Source organism: Anarrhichthys ocellatus, unplaced genomic scaffold, assembly GCF_004355925.1.
Source record: "Anarrhichthys ocellatus isolate YVR2014 unplaced genomic scaffold, GSC_Weel_1.0 scaffold9, whole genome shotgun sequence".
Taxonomy (NCBI): Eukaryota; Metazoa; Chordata; class Actinopteri; order Perciformes; family Anarhichadidae; genus Anarrhichthys; species Anarrhichthys ocellatus.
In genome coordinates this window covers 6,076,881-6,095,608 of record NW_022280039.1, presented here as the reverse complement: position 1 = coordinate 6,095,608, position 18,728 = coordinate 6,076,881, and the positions used below count along the sequence as shown (strand labels likewise).

The 18,728-nt window shown below is 43.6% G+C and overlaps 2 protein-coding genes across 6 annotated transcripts in view; both read right to left on the bottom strand.

Moving 5' to 3' along the window:
• Positions 1-652: 652 nt before the first annotated feature.
• Positions 653-2,712, bottom strand: LOC116384405 (beta-crystallin B3). Of its 2 annotated transcripts, none has more exons than XM_031849026.1 (6): positions 2,545-2,712; positions 2,244-2,344; positions 1,772-1,890; positions 1,515-1,647; positions 1,192-1,334; positions 653-1,067 (listed from the first exon to the last, which is right to left on the bottom strand). In XM_031849026.1, exons 1-6 carry the CDS (start codon positions 2,579-2,581, stop codon positions 806-808), a joined length of 795 nt encoding a protein of 264 aa, XP_031704886.1. In that variant the 5' UTR covers positions 2,582-2,712; the 3' UTR covers positions 653-805. The 2 variants fall into 2 exon arrangements, with proteins under 2 accessions (XP_031704886.1, XP_031704887.1); XM_031849027.1 differs by having other exon boundaries at positions 2,628-2,711.
• A 1,245-nt stretch (positions 2,713-3,957) lies between these two features.
• The window catches only part of LOC116384403 (calponin homology domain-containing protein DDB_G0272472), a 25,546-nt gene continuing 10,775 nt past the window's right edge, over positions 3,958-18,728 (bottom strand). For all 4 annotated transcript variants that reach the window (XM_031849021.1, XM_031849022.1, XM_031849023.1 and 1 more), the window contains 8 exons: positions 18,553-18,678; positions 8,390-8,505; positions 6,240-6,399; positions 5,854-6,016; positions 5,499-5,629; positions 5,225-5,367; positions 5,032-5,119; positions 3,958-4,924 (listed from right to left, as the gene is read on the bottom strand). In XM_031849021.1, coding sequence (XP_031704881.1) covers positions 5,044-5,119; positions 5,225-5,367; positions 5,499-5,629; positions 5,854-6,016; positions 6,240-6,399; positions 8,390-8,505; positions 18,553-18,678 — 915 coding nt within the window. In that variant the 3' untranslated portion in view covers positions 3,958-4,924; positions 5,032-5,043. The remainder of the gene's footprint in view (positions 4,925-5,031; positions 5,120-5,224; positions 5,368-5,498; positions 5,630-5,853; positions 6,017-6,239; positions 6,400-8,389; positions 8,506-18,552; positions 18,679-18,728) is intronic.

Sequence of the window (18,728 nt, the reverse complement as noted above, 5' to 3'; positions counted from 1 at the left end):
AGGAAAGGGGAGCACTGCAGGAGACAGAGGGGGATATACAGGACGGAGCTATACGTTAATAGCAGGTCTGTGTCACCGTGTTCTCTGTTTTTTATCACGGTTATGAGAAGAATTGTTTCTATTTTAGATTATTACATCAATATCTACTAAATTATAGCCTGCATGTGCAATTTAATGTAATGAAAATAATGTCTGCAGATGGCATCTGTTTGGATTGTGCAATACAGATATTGGCTCATATTATGATAAGAATAATATTTCCATGAGTTTAATATAGTTGACATTAGTTCCTAATGTTTACTTAGTGACGATGCATCATTAGGATCATCAACCATCAAAAGCACAATGACGACTATGGAAGGGAATGCAGTGCATGCTGTTTTTATGGCAAGCATGACATCACTTCCACTGCTGTTTACCAGATGCGTATCCACATATTCCCTGAATAAGTCATGTGTTCCTAATGCTGCTGGATGAGGCTTTGAGGCAGTAAAAGTGTCTCACACGACTTGAAAATAATATAGGCGTCATTATTTCCACATAGATGTCAGTTTTACATCTCTGATAGTAGTTTTTCTAAATGTTTAGTATCTAATTTAAAGCTATTTCCACTGTGACTTACAAGTGTAACATCAACCAAAAATAGGGCCAATTCCAGGTCAAACAAATTTATTCGCCACTGAAACATACATGGCACTCCTCATTGGGCACAAGCATCGTTCGCCATGGTTAAGGTAGAGGACAGGCACTGTCGGCAGCGTGGGGGAGGCTGTGGGAAGGGGTGGTAGGCGTGTGAGGATCCTGCTCAGTTGGCTCCAGCTGTGGCAGGAGGGGCAGGAGGTGCTGGGGCAGGGTCAGGGTCAGGGTCGGGTCCAGGTCCTGGGCCAGGAGCCGGAGCCGGGTCAGGGACAGTGAAACAGCCCCTCTTGTGCCACTGCATGTCCCGCACACGTCGGACAGACTGGATCTGTGGTGCAGGGGCCTCCCAGTCGTTCCAGTGCTTGAAATCTCCTCTCTCGAAGATAAACTGGCGCCCCCTGTAGCCTGGGTACATGTAGCCGACCCATCTGGAGGAAGGGAAACCAGGCAAACTGTGATGCATGTCTCATGATAGGGTTTGAGTTGTGCAGGTAAATTAAACAAAATGAACACCAAAAAGAAATGGCCGTAGGGGTGTAGGGAGGGTCTTACGTTCCGTTAAGAGCCTTGACACTTGCCACACGATCCTGAAAACCGTGGCCCCACAAACTGGGCACATCATCATCAACAATCTCCATCTTTCTACCAGTGAATCCAGGGTTCTCATAGAGGTGTAACTTGTGTTCAGCACTGTCCTATAGAGGGGAAACCAGACACATGGACGCAAGTCTTTTAACTGTCTCTGGTATATGCCGACTACAATCATATATAGTGTGTAGAGAAGTAATGTGCGGGCAGCTCATAATTGAAACCCTGCACATTTATAGAGCTTTATGGCTGCAGTGTCAGTGTTGTATGGAGACTAGTCAACCCACCACTTTGAGTGGCCTTAGAGACAAGAGGGTGTAGCTGTTCTGACTGTTGGTCCAGGTGTCCCAGCGTGGATACTCGCCCTTCTCCAGAATAAACTGCTCCCCTGTGAAGCCATGCCGATCATAACCCGCCCAGCTGAGAGGAAAAAGATGGAAATAAAAGGTTCAATTTAGTTTACCCGACACCGATATGAAACATGACCAAGTTATCGAGGAAACAATTTTCTTGAGACATGAATTAAACGTTGAGCATTACTTACGGTCCCGACTCAACTATCACAGATCCAACCTTCTCCAGTCCCTTCTCATTCACATCTTGACACTCGGCAGAAAACTCCGCCTTGCAGCCCTGGAAGTTCTCAAACTCAAACAGCAACACCTGGATCACACAGTGGGACCATAAAGGTGCATATTTACCAGCATGACAACAATACAGAGAGGAGTCAGGATCACCTCAGTCCCAATAAAGTTTGTTTTGGAAAAAGGCCTTCATAAAGTGGCTCATATTGGTTATAAAGAAGACATATGTGATCATACATACTCTTAAATACTGTACAATCACTTAGAATAACTTGTATTCCGATGTCTGTTAACCAGGATACATAAGGAGACTTTTTTGGAGAGAGCTTTATGACCAATAGTAGGATTCTCTGGTTGTGTTGGATCACTCCAGGTTTACAATCCTTCCCTGATCAAACCAGGTTTGCATCTCTCACATGATTGTTCCAGTACCTTATATGTGGCTCCAGCTCCACCCTGGCTCTTCCCAGCAGCCAGCTGCTCTGGGGCACTCTGCTGCTCCGCCGACATCCTCCTGATCCACTGCTCCTCCACTTTTTTTGGCAGCAGCACACACGCAGAGAGAGCACCATCCATCATGCATGCATGTCCAAGCACACACAGTCACATAAACACACACGGGAGGATAAAGTAGCAATAGTTTGCCTAAAAATTCTGTTATCATTGAATCGACTGAATGATAGAAAATATTTAAAGCAGGTTCTATTACAATCCAATGATAAATCATCCAAACCTGGGTCTCCACTTGATGCAGCACCATCTAACTCCATTTCATTGGAATTATAACACCGACTGTGTCCAGAGTGAGGTTTTTACCTGGGTATGCCTGCTAGGAAGTGGTAGTGTCCCTCTTTTTCGTTGCCACTTGGTGTTCGGTGGGGTTGAGCCATTAGAGGGCAGGGACAGGGGGGGTATTTATGGTTTATTTCTGGCCACAACAGCAGAAAAGGGGGAGCTGTTGATACAGCAAGTCTGTCGCTCACATTGTGTCCGTAACGCTGCCTCTCAATAGGCAGCTGTGTTGGCACACGCTGCCTTCCCTGTCCGCCTGGCTGCCAGTGAGCACTGTGTGCGGGCACCGGGAGAGAGAGCCAAGAGGATTCAGCAAACCGCTTCGCTCAGCACAAACACACACTAACATACACACTCTCTGGGACTACACCGGGTCGCAACCACACCAAACCTCACACTTTTCCCACAAATTTGGGTTTGTATTATCAGCAGGATCAGATACTTCCATTCACAGGTTTAACTTTGAAGCAAATCTGCAACAGTTGCATCAAAGAATCTTATCAAACTTGATCATATTCATGGCCCTTGCTTTACTAAAATAAGACTTTAAAAGATGCAATTTCAATCGACTCAAAGCTTGATTAAGGAGCGCAAAACACTTTTTTTTTTTAAAACATCCACAGAGTTAAACTTAGTTAGGAAAACACTAGACAGAGACCGGCTGTAGCTCAAGTCAAGTACATTTTATTAAGAATGTATTCACTTTAGGACACTGGCCAGTACAACACAGTGTAATATACATCTTTACTTTCAAATAAAAAAGAAAAACGAGGACATGAAAAAAATAAACCCTCAAAATTCATGACAAAGTAAAACGTCATGTACACAGAAACCAGGGACAATCACTTCGAAGACTCGATTAACATATTTACTTGCATTGCACGAGCACTCCGACAAAACAGGAGACGAGACATGGTCAAAAAGAGGGGGCAGAGGTCAGTGCTGTAGTGCATCAAGGGACAAAGTGCTTTATAGAAGCGCAGTGTGAGTGGGTGGATGGACAAACACGAGGAGAACGATTGTAGTTAAGATGAAAAGCAGGAGCAAATGCTTTTTGGGAGTATCATAGAAGGTAGTCATTGAAACGATGTCGTGAACAAACCACCCAGTTTGAGCGATGTCTGGTGTGAAGGCAAAGATTGTGCATGCACATTCATTAATGGGGACAAACTCGTGGTAAATTGCACATTCGTTGGAAAAAATATATATATTTCAAAAAACATGATTGAGGAGTGTGTGACGGCCACAAGTTGAAAGTATGGCTTATGATGAATGCTTACATCTACATTCACTTAAGCTGTTAAAGGAGGGAACTGATTAGTGTTGTTTGAGATATATATATATATATATTTATATATATATATATATATATATATATATATAAAAGATTGAAGAGTGTATTTGTGCTGATAAGGAGTAGGCATGATTGACAGATGCAAAGTCACTTGGCCAAAAACTCCCCCATCCCTCTTCTTAGATACTTAGACAAAAACATATATACAGTATGCAGCAACCGTGACAAGGTTAGGATTGTGGAGTGTAACAAAGTCTATTGCGGTGATGCATCTTAACTTTTGTAAAAACTAGCTCTCGGTCTCTGTTAAATCAATGATAATACAAATATAACATCTCCTGATTACAGTTACTGACATGATAATACACTCTCTCCGGGCAATCAAGTTAGCAGTGATTTGTTCTCTATGTTCAAGAAGGAAAATCATTAGTGTTTGAAACGTTGTCCTATGGCAATGCTTGTGGGACTACCATCAACAACACACAAATGTCCAACGCAGACACCGCCAGCTTGTACATATTAGTCGAGTAAGACGACTAAATACAAACATCTTGGAAAGGATCGGCTGGATTGTCCTCCAGCAGGTGATGAAGCACGTCCAGGATGAAGAGGCGTCGTGGTCCCACAAGTTAACCATTTCCTGAAATGCAGCTCGACAGGAAATATTTGCCAATAATCGTCTTTTCTCCCCCCCCCTCCCCTCCCTCCTCAACTTCTGGTCCCCATTAAAGTGTTCGTGTGAAGTGCCTCCAAGTGCAGAAGTGCTTCGACAGGTTCAAGCATGAAATGGATAAAGCAGAGTAGCCCGATGTTTTTTTTTCCCTCCTTGCTTGTTTTCCTTTTTTTCCACAAGACAGAGACGCTCCATAAAAAAAGGCACCATGCACATTTATCAACCCAGACGGGAAGAGAACAAAAAACAAAAAGAAAAAACAACAACACATCAGCAGCTGTAGATTCACCTCTCTTACTCTCTAGGTTGAACATTAAGGCTTCAGTTTCATATAGATTCATCTGTTAAGGCAACCTAGAGGGGAGCGGGAGAGGAAAACTGGTGTCAAAAATGGAAATTATATATCTTCATGTTTAATACGCACAGGGAAAGATGTAGAGGACATTCAAAAACTCTCTCACCTCATTATTTACTTAGCTGTCATTATCATACTGACTTAAGCGCTTCTTGGACTTCAGCTCTTTCAACCACTGCGGTGAGTCCTCCTCACTACATGAATAAGAGACAGAAAGCACAGTTAGTTCAGGGGCTAACAGCTAAACACGTTTTTGTCTCCAAAAGAAAAACACATTCTCTGTAACTTTCAGGGCTTACCCGTTCTCTTTCCCACCAGGAGGGGGCAGTACACGCGCTGCCCTGCGAAGAAAGGGGGACTTGGGAGAGCGAGAAAGCTGCGAAGGAGAGGGAGTGGATCCATCGATTTGATTGTCAGAGTCGCCCCTCTTCTTCAGCTGGGCCTGACAACAGGAACGGGACACATTTAGGAACATTTTACAGGAGGGCAAAACAATACATCTTTGTGTTGTATAAAATAAATATTACATACTCATATGGTAAATACATCTGACAAACCACAAGTGAGAATCACCTTTAAAGCTGAAGGGTCCATCCCAGGGAACAGGGCAACCCTCTGTGGCTGAGAGGAAACAGCCGGGCTGGCGTCTACTCCTTTGGCCGGCTCCTCAGACGAGTCATCGTCCTTACTCTCAACCTTTGCCTCTGTCACAGCGAGAACACGTAGCATTGGAATATGCGAGCATACTGAACAGTCAGTTAAAAAGAGGCAGCCTATGGGATGGTGTGCAGTAAAACATTAAAACGTGCCTCTAGACAACACAATAAAACTTCGAGTGCATCATTTTCACATTTCTCATATACTGAAGGAGAAGCTCATCTGATGGAATAGAACCGTATCAACATTTAAGCTCGTTTTTGGTGCGAACCTGTGGAGTCTGTGTAAAGCCAGTCCTCCGTGGTTCCTCCCTCTCCCTCCGACAGCGCAGCCGTCTGACGAGCAGCCCTGGAGGGTCGTGTCCGCGGCGTTCGTTTCTTCCCCAGCTGTGCTCTGGAGCGAAGAGCACTGGTGTCTAAGAGAGCGGTCGGGGTCTGGACACGCAGACACAAGAGGAATACATCAGCTTGTATACAAACATACAAGTGACAATGCATTCTCGACACACATTGGTTGCTAAAACTTGAAAAGTATTATTTCTCAGTTTTTGCTGACACAAACGGTGACATCTTAAAAACAGCATCCGACATGAGCCACTGGTGAAGGCACATGTGCCATCAAAAGAACCGGTCTGTGGTGAACTCAAATCACACTTACATCAGGGAAGGGTAGCGGCTCAGATGGGGAGGAGGGAAGCAGGCTGTCCAGAGTGTCGGTATCAAACCGTGAGGCCTGATCACCGAGCGCGCGTGGGGAGGTGGGCTTCCTTGGTGAAGGGCTGAGATTGCTTTCCGAGCTGGGAGTGGCAGGAGTGAGGCTGAAATAGTAAAAAGAGATAGTTAGGAAACACCTTTGAAAACAACTGTGTGGTTGCTGTTACCGCAGTTACAATCAAACCGGGTCCGAGTCATAACTTTCCTTTTGTTGACTTGACTTTAGGAAGTTATGACTTAGCTGACACACCAACAATCAAACTGCAAGCCGAAAACAACAGAGATTCTTATACAAATATATATGTAATAGACAACTATTTCACTTCTTTTTTTCTTTTTACAAAATTGCATTGAATAACTACATTCATGTTGGTTTTGGTAAATGTTGTGATGTTATTTTCTGACCACAGGAGGTCAGTGTCTGTGTTACAGGGCAGCGCTGGAGTTATTTAAACTTTTCTTTTCACCAAAGATATGAAAACCAACAAATAGTTTGTTGGTTTATCCTGATACAACGATGGCTTTCTGTGGCATAGAGGTCTCACCATTACCAGGCTGTGGCTACGCAGGCAAACCATGCTCGTTAGCAGGATTAACTAATGTTTGGATTAAGTCTGTTCAAGCCAATCATTTTTAGGTATTAAACAATAAAAAAAAAAAAGACATTGTACACAGTTTCTTATTTTTCATTAGAGCATCCTCAACAAAGGGAGATGGTTAGAATCTTAAATCTCATCTCTGGTGATTTGAAGCCTTTACACACCGAGGGTGATTTCTTTCATACTTTCACACAGAACGTGAATAATACGCAGAGAAAAAGTCATTTTTTTTCCAGAACAGGGAAGATTTGTTTCTGAGCTTTTGCACTTTTAATAAAAGGCATTAACCGATTTGTTCCGCATAACACACTTTCCCACCACAGTGTTAAATCCATAGCACTGAGTGCCTTTTTAAGCCAATAAAAGCGAATGATTGTCAGGTTTCAATTAAGGTCGTGGAAGACGACCCCCCCCCTCAGTAGATATAAATGTCGTTTTAAAACAAAAACACAGATTCTTAGATTCATGTAAGATTATACACCGATTACAACATAGTTATGAATATTATATTATTAATCCCCCTAAATGTTACACACTGTTCCTTTAAATTGTTCATATTTTGGATAATTCTGCATGGATGCAGTGAAAGAGCATAATCTGGAGTTTGGTGTCATTTCAGCTCAGTGGGAGACTTCACTGTATTTTGCTTTGATTTACCGTTTACTGATGTACAGCTTTGAACACTCGGCAGTCTGCCAACTTGTTGCTCTGGCTACCAATATTAGCTAGTCGGTTTAAAAAAATGTTTTGCCTGGAAAAATGCACGCAGGCTGAAATTCAACCGTGGTGTTGTCCTGTCGGGAGATGCCGTGACTTAAACCAACAGCGGAAGAGCTGTTGCGAGTAATTTCACGCTACACAACTTCAGGAGTCTGTCAGGGAGCCACAGCCAATGAGAGCCTCGGGGCTGAGGGGGAAACCTGGTGGACGGGTTGCCTCGCCTGTAGCTTGTAGCATTTGCAACACAGACCAAAGTTGTTGTTGTTGCACCCAGGATGTTGGATGTTTGCATGGATAAACATAACAGTGACTGATTTACATGGGGAAAATAGTAAGGAGGTGTGGAAACAGGCTACTATGTGAACACGTGTCAAAAACAACATCAACAAGTATGAATACGCTAGTGTGTGTGTGTATAGTTTATAGACCGTATCTGGGATTCCCAGTCAGTAATGTAGTATGAAAACCACGACGACTCCAAAACTCCCGACTAGAAGACAGGAAGTTGTGTACAGTACAGCTATCTGCTGACTTTGAAAGTGGTGCAGTGTGTACTTCGCTTAAGTCTGCTGGCTGCTCGGCCAATCCATGCAGTGTGACATGCCACAGGCATCCAGTGATTCGGCCTTTTTAAGCAAACATGAGCTAATGATCGACTTGTTTCAATTAAGTCCATCTGAATCCAGTTATAACACACTTTTTTGGAACCGGAACATTAACGCTCTCCACAAATAAAAATACATGACATCCGACATCACGACTACAGTATGTTTACCTGTCATCAGTGCGCAGTCCGGCCTCCCAGGTCCCATACTGGCTGTCAGTGTCACGGACCGGTGTTCCCGAGTCCTTCCCCTCCTCTTCGCCACTGTCACCTTGCTTCTGCTGCACCTGATTTATTATGAATAAATGAGGAGGAATCAAACAGGAACAGACCAGTTGGAGTGACACCAACATTGCAGCAGCTCTCACTTGACACTAGACATCTGAACTTCAGTTAAGTTCGGTAAATATTTGTGCATTTAGCTTTATATTGCCGAGTCAAGCTCAAACAGTAGTTGGGTAATCGATGTCATCAGTGCTACTGAAGAGCAGTGTTGCTCACAGAGCTGCATCCCGTCGAGCTCGAGCAGCGGTACAGTAATGAAAAGGTGAACGGATGAGTTAATGGAGTCAGGACCAAAAAAAAAAAAAATGGGTGGGTGATCGAGTGTGTGTTTGCGGTCCACTGAACCGTGCCTCTTTTAATGAGGCTGGTACAGAGGACATACTGTCTCAAAAGCACACAGGGCCCACAGAGGCACGCCTGCTCATGAACCGATAACCATGGCCTATATAGGGGAAAAACAATAGAAAACCCTTCTGTCCTCAGATGTTGCCTGAGGGGTGGACAGAGAAATGTGATACACCTGGCTCTGTGATTGCCCAGGTTCCTAGACTGTGAGAGCCGTGCACTAGTGATGCTTATGTGCGCAGTGGCAGAGGATCAGAGTTCTCAGTGTTAGAGCTTCATGAATGCTATCCTTGTTTTCTTTGTGTACCCGAGAGCAGCGATACAACAAGAGTACTTCAAAAAAGGAGCACAAGCGAGACAATGAATAAGAAAGAAGAGCGCGACTGTGGATTGAGGGAACACAAGATAGCTGAAGAGAGTGAGAGAAACAGCAGTGCCGGATGTCATTCATCAGCTGAGCCCTTCCTGACAGGAAAAAATAAAACAGAACAGTGAGCGTGACATTCATCATTGCTCCCTGCATCAGAGAAAGCACTTGTTCTCAACTTCATCCTCTTCTCAAGGATTTACTGCACTCTGAACTTTTCTCTTTGACATCACAGGGTCACGCCACTTACCCTTAAATACACACACACACACACTTAAGAGTCCTTCCATTGACAATGAACAATACCCCCCGTCCAAATCGGACATATTAACCATATACTCCACTTATCTAGTGATCTTGGGGTCAATCAAATGCTTATTTAGCTAGATGAGTAGGTCTTCCTCAAAGAATAAGCTACAGAGAAAGATGTGCGACAGTAAGTCTGAACTATAGAAACATTCGTGAGTGGCTCGCTACAGTATCGGTCTCTCCTTAAGGCTCTTTGTTGTACGAACAAAAACAATCTCACCTTCGCACACCTGGTCAAATTATGAGTGAAGCTTGTTAGATTGTTGGATTTGGAAAGAAATTGACGGAAGTAGGGCTGTCAGGATATGGAATTTCCACAACACAATTTTAATAATCAAAAGAATTCACGATAAGTTTTATCGCTATATATAAAGAAAAAAAAACTTGACTTGGTGGAGGCAGACAAAGCAATAACGGTAAGGAATGGAAATGACTTAAGAGGCACTAAATTATTTATACAATATCACAAGTGTATTTCAACAGATCAATATATTATATATTTAAAATATCACGGTTATCATAAATAACGGTATCTCGCAACAGGTCTAGTTGGAAGCAGCCCAGTCGATCTGAAAGCTTTAAGACGAGCACTTCAGTTCAAGCAGCTGGCTCTGAAGACACCTTTCTGACAGCTGAATTAAAAAAGGCTGCCACAGACAAGTTCTGGATTTTTCAGAAGTCATGCAGTCATGCACATTTAATGCAGAAATTGAACAGGTGTGCAGAGGTATGGAAGTTTCAACATACACTTGGTATGATGTCATTACTCTCTTCTACCTGTCACTGTAGACTGTTGTAAATATGCCAAAAAATCTTAAAGCCAGGTCTCGTAAATGCTAGCGAAAAAAAGATTCCTATCGTACGTGTGCGTTGCTCAACCTAAAACACACCCATAACACACCCTCACCTGAGCAGCACACAGGACAAACATTGCCTTTGCTGGAACATGTTGAAGAGAGGCCCCAATACACAGCAGCTAGAAGAAACGCAGTCGTAAAGCCTTTTAGAGGCTCTTTCATAATCTCATACCATTTATTATTCAGTGAAATTGGGGCCTTTAGCAGCCTCAGCACTGTACCTCAACTGGACTCTTTCTACTTTCTCTTTTGATGAAGCCTGCATTAATCTACAGACAGGTTTATTGGCCAAACAATTACAACAAAAAAAACTTTTCAGCACCGAGATTATTCCATTGCTCTGCTGAATGGACACGCACACAGGTGTAGGCTCTGCTATCAGCCACAAACAAGGAGAATGTGGTTGGTTTTGGAAGCGAGGCCTACTAAACCAACAGGTCCAATAGCAATGATTTAAATCTGTCAGGGGAGAAGGCTTTTCCCTTAATAACATTAGCAATTGCCAGCTTCCCCGAGACAGGAAGGGTGTGTCGAGGGAACCGACATAACAAAGAGCGGATGAATGGAAGGTTGAAGGAGAGAAAGGGCTGATCACTAAATAGGGGACAATCTGAGGAGGAAGGGGCTCGATGGAAGCCTTGGAAACTACTGCTTGATAACACACCGATCATCGCAGAGTGCCACACACAACCCGACGACACACTCGCACAGGATGGAGAAACTGCGGTCTATGGATTGCTTCAACCTCAACGGTGAAATGGAAAGTGTTCCTTGAAAAGGGAAGAGCTAACCAGAGCAGAGAACACAGTGGGCAGATATATACACGTTTACATGAACAAAGCATCCAAAACACTAACTTACAACCGTGTTAACAGCGCTGTTGAACAATGTGTGTGCAATTTGGATTCCCAATCAGTGCTGCAGTGTCAGTGTGTGCAAGTGCTAGCATCACATCAGATCTTTCAAACCGTAGAAATCTCTGTTAAGGTGTGCACATGCCTCAGTATTGCAGCTAACGTCAACATACAGCTGACTGAGACTGTATCGCGGCTCATGCTCGTGTTGCGAGCTTCTCCAAGTTATTGTAAATGGCCATCTCAAGTACTGCGAGATCATTAATAGACATGAAAATACATTCAATCGTACCATTACACCAGTACTCCACCGCTCCCCACTCATCTGCTCTCATCACTCTGGGTAGGGCGGAGTGGGAAAATATGCTCTGCGTGCACTAATGTACATAGCAGTGATCAATATCCTACAGATATTCAAAACAACCGCTCCCACAAGCACGGATCTCATGTCAACAAATGGGCATTCTAGCCGCATGTCAGAGGGCTTACATTGAGACGAACTCTGCTCGGCAAACCCAACAGCACCGTGTTATTCTTTCATTACACAAGTGGTTCATACAGACACAGGGCTCAAGGCTGTACAAAGCGTCTCGTAAGAACAGAGGGAAAGAATGTAAAGACCTGACTTGGCTTAACAACTCTACTCAGAGGGCACTGGATCCGACTTAAAGGATTATTCTCATTTCTTTCAGCCGGGTGATGTTTTCGTGCTTTTTGCCAATATGACAATTTTTTGAGTTGCATTCGTGTCTCCTAACTGTCCAGATCGATGCTTCTCCAACTTGTTGGAAGTGCCGTTACAGGTAATAGCTGACCCCAAAGATGGTTTAAAGTTACAAAGCAGTTACACGTCTATACACAGTTATAATAAAACTAGTAATAATAGCAATTAAACAGTCACCGTGACATTTTAGTTATAAAATCTATCTTATACTTTAGTAACGCTTAACATACTTCTCACAGACTGATTTGTCCAGTCATCAGGTCACACTGGTCGCCCCCAAAACAAATAGCTCTGATTGGCTGAGCTTAAGAGTGTTCTTTGAACGTCCAAATCCCAAAATCATTAGCATTTATCAATTTTTAGTCCACGAGTAATAATCTACGGCTATTTCTTGACCTGTCCCAACTTTTTAAATGAAATTCATAGATCTGCTGGTGGGATAACAACATTTCACTTAACTTGCTTTCTGCACATGCTGCTATAATGGTAGCCAAAGCTATCCAAAGTAACCAAATACATGACTGTGCTGACACATAGCTATTGTTCTCTTCCAGCATCTGTGAATGTGTTATGTTGCAGTTGTCACTAGCATAGTATCTCAACTATAAATAATTTTGTAATCAGAAAAAAAAAAAAAAAAAAAAAAAAAAAAAAAAAAAAAAAAAAAAAAAGGGTCGTCTCTTTCCCACATCCCTCGCCTGCTCTCGTTGCTTTCCTGGCTAAGTGTCCATTACCATTCAGCCATCACTGACCTCTTACTGTCATTCATCCACTTAACACTGGCCCGGTGGGGAGGCATGTTTCTCCCAGAGACCACAACCACAGTTGATGGTGTTTCAGATCTAATAGGATATGCCAACACAACCGACGACATGAAAACACCCCTTATCTTTAAGGGTTGTGACTCATGAGGTGTTGGACGGTAGTTCAGCAAACAGGCGTAACCTAAAGATAGGAACAACTTCTCTGTAATGCATCCATAATATCCCTACATGGATTTCTACCATCGGTCCTTTATATAGAGCACAGAGCAGGTTGGATATCAGGGTGGAGACAAGTGATAGGAAGCCAAGGAATCACATTTGTGTCCCCTTGTGACATGATGAACCAGTACAACCACAGCTTTGATAAACAAAGAGAAAGGTTTACATTGCACCAAGAACAACGTAAGACTGAGAAGTGCTGAAAGCATAGAAGGAGATAGAGGAGACCAGGCAGGCAGATTGATGAGTTCTTGACATGTTTGGCTGGAGACCAAATAGTTGACGAAGGAGCAGCTGTTACCACAGTAACATTACAGAACTGCACGGACATTGCTGCAAAAAATGACTTGAATTCCACTTGTGCTTTATTTAACTTCAACAGATGTTAAAGCAATACTGCTGGGCAAATAGCTGACCGACTCTACGGGTCAGTTCAAGTATGAATCACATTTGTGCCTGGCACTTGCGACTGTAGTTTGTTGTTGGCATCAGAGGTGAGGTGCGTGTACTGGTGCTTCCCTGGTGTGTGTGTGTGTGTGTTTTAAATGTGTGTGTTGTCTTACAGAAGTGGGGGTGTTGGGTGCGGTGCGCCTGCGTAAGGACAGACGTTGCTGGCTGCGTAGCGAGAACCTGCGGATGGACTCCCTGCTGCGAGAGGCCAGGGAGCGCAGGGAGTTGGTTCTCTTGAAGTCCCCCATCCCGTCCTCTCCCTGGCCGCCCCTCTCCACGGACAAAAAGCCTAGTGCCCCGTGAAGGGACCGACGGACGTTTCCCACCCATCCTGACATCTGAGACTGGGCCACTGACAGCTTGTCCCCCAGATACTCCATCACGACCCACTGCTGTCAAGACTTGCTGTGTCAGAATGGAGTTTGTGAACCGTGACTCTTGCTGTTATTATCGCAGCAACAGAGAATCATTAGCATCTAGCTATGTCCAGGGACAGTGTCGTAGGAGTGTTCTGCTGGGTCAATACTGCAGCAGTGAGGAAGGTGACAGAGAGAACAACAACACGGCTCAGCCAGTCCAATGTGGGAATGTGGATGGCGTCTGATGCTTACAGCACTGCAGCAAGAACAACGACAGTCAGTCCCTGACCGTTACAGGACCGAGCAACTCCTCAGTTTCACTTTCTGCAGTGCAGTCCCAATGGAGACGTTGGGACTCTGTTTCAACTCATCACGGTCAAGGCTCCAGCCTTCCGGCCTGAACTGAATAGTGAAGCTTTCTAATGCCTATTTCAATGCACACAAGATATGCTAGCTATGATATGTGATGGCAAAACAACCCAGTGGGCACGTAAAGGTTAGGCCAGCACTTACTATTAGTTAAGCAGGGCACTACTCTATGAGACAGCCTAAAAAACTGCTGCACTATCTACCAACAGTACAGAAAAGACAATAATAATAGAAACACATCCTCAACATGCTGGTTGTGTTTTGGCCCAACAATCAGGTCCACTGTGCTAATAATACTTAGTTTCTTTAACAACGCTCTGTGACACCTCTGCCAATTCTCCAGATGTGAGACACTCTGTACTAATCCCAGCCTCAATTACAGCTGAACCGACAGCGCTCCAAGAGCTGTCGATGATGCGTCAACCCCAAAACAAGGCCCAGGTTAAAAGTTGAAAAAAAAAATCCATCCATCCAACAAGACTACATCTCCACGGTGCAAGACGCTGTGCGAGCCTCCGGCGAAAGGCTGCGAGGGGAAATGGTGCAGGACAGCTGGTGGCGAAAGGAAAGCTGCTGTAGTCATTCGTATTCCATAAGGAAAAAGCAGAGGGCAATCCACGCAGTGCCAAAACAGAGGAAAACAGCAGAGACCACTGTGGTGAGTAAGTCAAATCCAGAGGAGAAACGAGGTACAGGGAGGAAATGTTTCTCTCCTCGCCTTTTTCTGCAGGTACGGGCAGGTAGGAGAAAATGCGTCAGCAGTGCTGCTCTCTGTTCTCAGCGCTATAGGACTCACCGTCAAGGAGAAACTGGGTGGAGAGAGGGAGTGTGGAGCAGAATCAGGGAGCGAGAGAGAGAGAGAAAATGGGAGGTCCCTGATACAGAGCGGGAGGGAGAGAGGAGGGTGATATATGTTATGCGGTGCTCTATCGCTCCAGCCTGATTCAGTTGCAGGGCAAGACAGTGAAGTGTCACAGTCACAACAGAGAGGCAGTGGAAACAAATAGAGGAGGATGAGAGATGCTATGACACAGCATCTCCGTTCCAAACAAAAAGAGGAAGCTACAGAGAATGTGGGGATTACAAAGTGTGATACAATCAGACATGAACAAGCACAAGTGCATGAAAAGAGACAACTATTAATAGATTGATTGGGCATGCATGAGAGTTAACAGAGAAACAACAGGTGTGGCTCGACCAGGGAAGGGAGTTTGTGCGTTCATCAATCAGTTTTGCCAAAAAAGCAGGAATCGCAACAGTCGAGTGAATGTTTGTTCAACTCAAGCAAACAGCAGAACAGACTAGAAAACACTTCCAGCTTAATCTCTGTGATGTGGTGCCGGTAAACTGGTAACCTGAATAAAGCCACAGCGGGCGACTCCAGACACACTTCAGAGCGTTAACCTCAGAGCAGACTGGGACAACTCATTCAAGCTGAATCCCTGTCCACGTATGCCCCCTACAGGTAATCTGATTAACTTTCCTCTGAAGCGCTGCGCTAAAAGGCAAGTCAGCTGTGAGGTTCTCAGCTTCCAACAACACACAAGCTGACCTCTCTCACCGACTCCTCAGCCTGGGAATGGCTGCCTCTTCTGGGGTACTATTAAGGACGAGGTGACACAGCCTGAAGAAACTAAATGACTCACATGAAGCATCTGGAGGTTACAGCAGTATCATTACTTTCCTGTAGTGAGTGGTACCAAAAAATATATTACTATTTTACTCATATTCCGTCTTCTCAATGTGATAATTGAAATAATGCTCAAAATGATTGCTGAAAAAATTTATTTACCATTTTAAATACATGATTTCTTTAGTAAAAAAAGTGAAACAATTGCTGGTTCCAGCTTCTCAAATTAGAAAATATTCTGCTTTTCTCATTTAAAAAAAAATATCATTATACATAGAAAGCTTTTGAGTGGTTGGGGAAAGAAGAACTAGGAAATTGTAGACGTTAAATTGGAAATTTTCCATCATTTTATGAACAAATAATGAACAAATCCCAAAAGAACTTGCTAAGAATCAATTAAGAAAATAATAACAATATGTGCCTCTTTATCCAAAATCAACTGTTACCATAAACATCACCTCCATGAAGTGAGTCATGGCTTCTCATCACTTCCCCTCTTCCGCTGACATCATCAATCTGTGCACAGCCCCGACTAGAAACCCAAGCAGCTACCACACAAAGGAGATGAAATAGGAAGCAGCTTAAGTACACACAGCATGCTGTATATATATATCTATATATATATATATATCTATATATATATAGATATATATAGATATATATATGATAACTGTACCTACCATTCAGTATTATACAAGAGGACATATGTATATGTCTGTAACGAGAGAGAGTTGTGCGGTCACTTACCCAGAGGCAGTGTGGAGTCAGGCAGCATGACCACATGTACAACACAGCTCTCAGCCCGGTGCCCATCTCTGCTCTGCCCCGCTCTGCAGCCTCAGAGCCTCCGAACTTAAACCAATGATGTCACCGCACAACTATTATCTCATCTGTCTGATGAGTCGTCCACCAGTAAATACACGGTAGCAAAATCTGCCAACACTGATATATTTGGGCTAGGTAGGCACTGATTTAACTTTTTCAGTCCCGACAGACACCTGGGCTTTGGGTATTGGCCAATGCAGAGTACCGATCATTCTTATCTGTTTAAGGCAACATCAGACTTGACTTAAACATTGCTTTAAAATGAAATGTAACAAATAAACACACATAAATGTACTGGATTGCTATTTATTCAACTAATGGCAGCCAATACCAGATTGGCTTATTGTCACCGATACTCGATCCAGCAATTTGAGTCGGTATTGGACCGATACTCAATATCAGTACCGGTGAATCTCTAATTTTGTCAAACATTATTTGTAATTTCTATAAATCCTGAAGCCAAATTCTCTACCTGATTTCTACAGCATGTGTTCTGGGCTTTTGCTCAGAGGTGTTTATTCGTCTACTATGCAGTCGGGCTGGACCCCAATATTCAACTATTAGGACCTTCACTCGTTGGGTTGGTGTTTGGTTTCATTTTTGGCATTCAGATATTAAAAGCAATAATAATCATTATAAAAATGTTTAGTTGCAGCTCTGTGTGTGAGGTTTCTTTTCATAAAATAGTGTAAAACATGTTTTTACACTACACACAATGTCCTGGTGAAATTCAGCCGTGACACGAGACAGCTATTTGAATAACAAATGCCTGTAATGGAAATAAGCAAAGTCACACACTGTTAAATGTACTCGCATACTCGTATGTGTGTAAACGTGTAAACTGAGTTATCGGCATCACAAACTAGACCATGGCTACGAACGCTCAATAAAGGAGAAATCCCACATTTTAAGTGCGAGGAGGTGGTAGTTTAATGCAGCACTGTAATATATATTTTATCTTATTGTATAATATCATTATAGAACCGTGTCTTTGGAACAGTGTGTATTCATTTGCCTGCAGCTGCCTTTTAAAAGCACACCAGATGATCGTCGTTCAGCTTATTTCAAACCAAAAAACACTGAGAACAGCAGTGGGTAACTGCTGACATCAGGAACGGCGACAACTAAGTCAAGCACAACCACTAGATGGTGGCAGTACGCTCTGTATCATGCAGTGTACAATTATGAGACACAAAAAACTGTACTTCTGGTTCCATAGAGGAGGAGGAGGAGGCCTTCCACCTGGGCCGACAATTACAGTCTCCATGACAAAGAGCCACCTGAGCCCAACCCTGCATATCAATAAGCCCTGTACATGCTTGAATACAGATCTGTGTATGGAAAGTGTGTGGTTGCAAATACGCAGACAAAAAAAGTTAGCGTATCCATTTCAAAATATGTGGAAAATCAGATGCGAACAACAAGATTAAAAGTTAGAAATAATAGGTGTTACCGATCAACACAGTCACACAGATATGAAGTGTCTGTTTGGCTGCAGGACACATTACAGGACATTTCACTTCCCACCTGGCAGGCTTCTAATAAATGAGCACTGAGAATATGTACTCATTAACCACTTGATTAGTCCAATCCTGAATTACAGGCCCAAGAGGATTTTTGTCCGCCACTTTTATGTGATGGGTGAAGGAGAGTCTCGTAGGCCGCGCCATCAACATTAGTCACCGACTCTTTACCACCGAACCACAACAGCATTCAGCCGTCACCGGTCAGTCAAGTAACTGCATTCCTCTACCTTCTACCTACGTCTGTAACACACACACACACACACGCACACACACGCACGCACACTTCCCTCCTTGTTTCCACAAAGCTTTGTGACAAACATTCCCAAATGAAAACAGTGATTATAATAAATAGCTCATAGCCAACCATTAAAACGAAGCAAAGACTCAGGAGGCAGTTCCTCGTCTCATTGTGTTACATCTGTTGCAGAGGCCAAGCAGCAGCCAGACTCACCCAGCTGTTGCCGTCCTGCTCTCGGTGGGCGCTGCGACTCCTGATCCTGGAAAGGCTTCTCTGCAAAACGTTGCTTGAAGGAGCTGATCGCCGGGAAACACTGCGAGACCGCATCCTGTTCAACTCCTAACACACACACACACACACACACACACACACACACACACACACACACA

Bases quoted from the DNA above. Each gene is read 5' to 3' on its own strand.
- LOC116384405 (XM_031849026.1), bottom strand. From the start codon at position 2,581: ATGGAGTTAGATGGTGCTGCATCAAGTGGAGACCCAG. The intron at 2,345-2,544 runs GTTTGGATGATT...TGCCAAAAAAAG, and splicing joins TGCATCAAGTGGAGACCCAG to TGGAGGAGCAGTGGATCAGG. The intron at 1,335-1,514 runs GTGGGTTGACTA...TCCCCTCTATAG, and splicing joins CTCTAAGGCCACTCAAAGTG to GACAGTGCTGAACACAAGTT.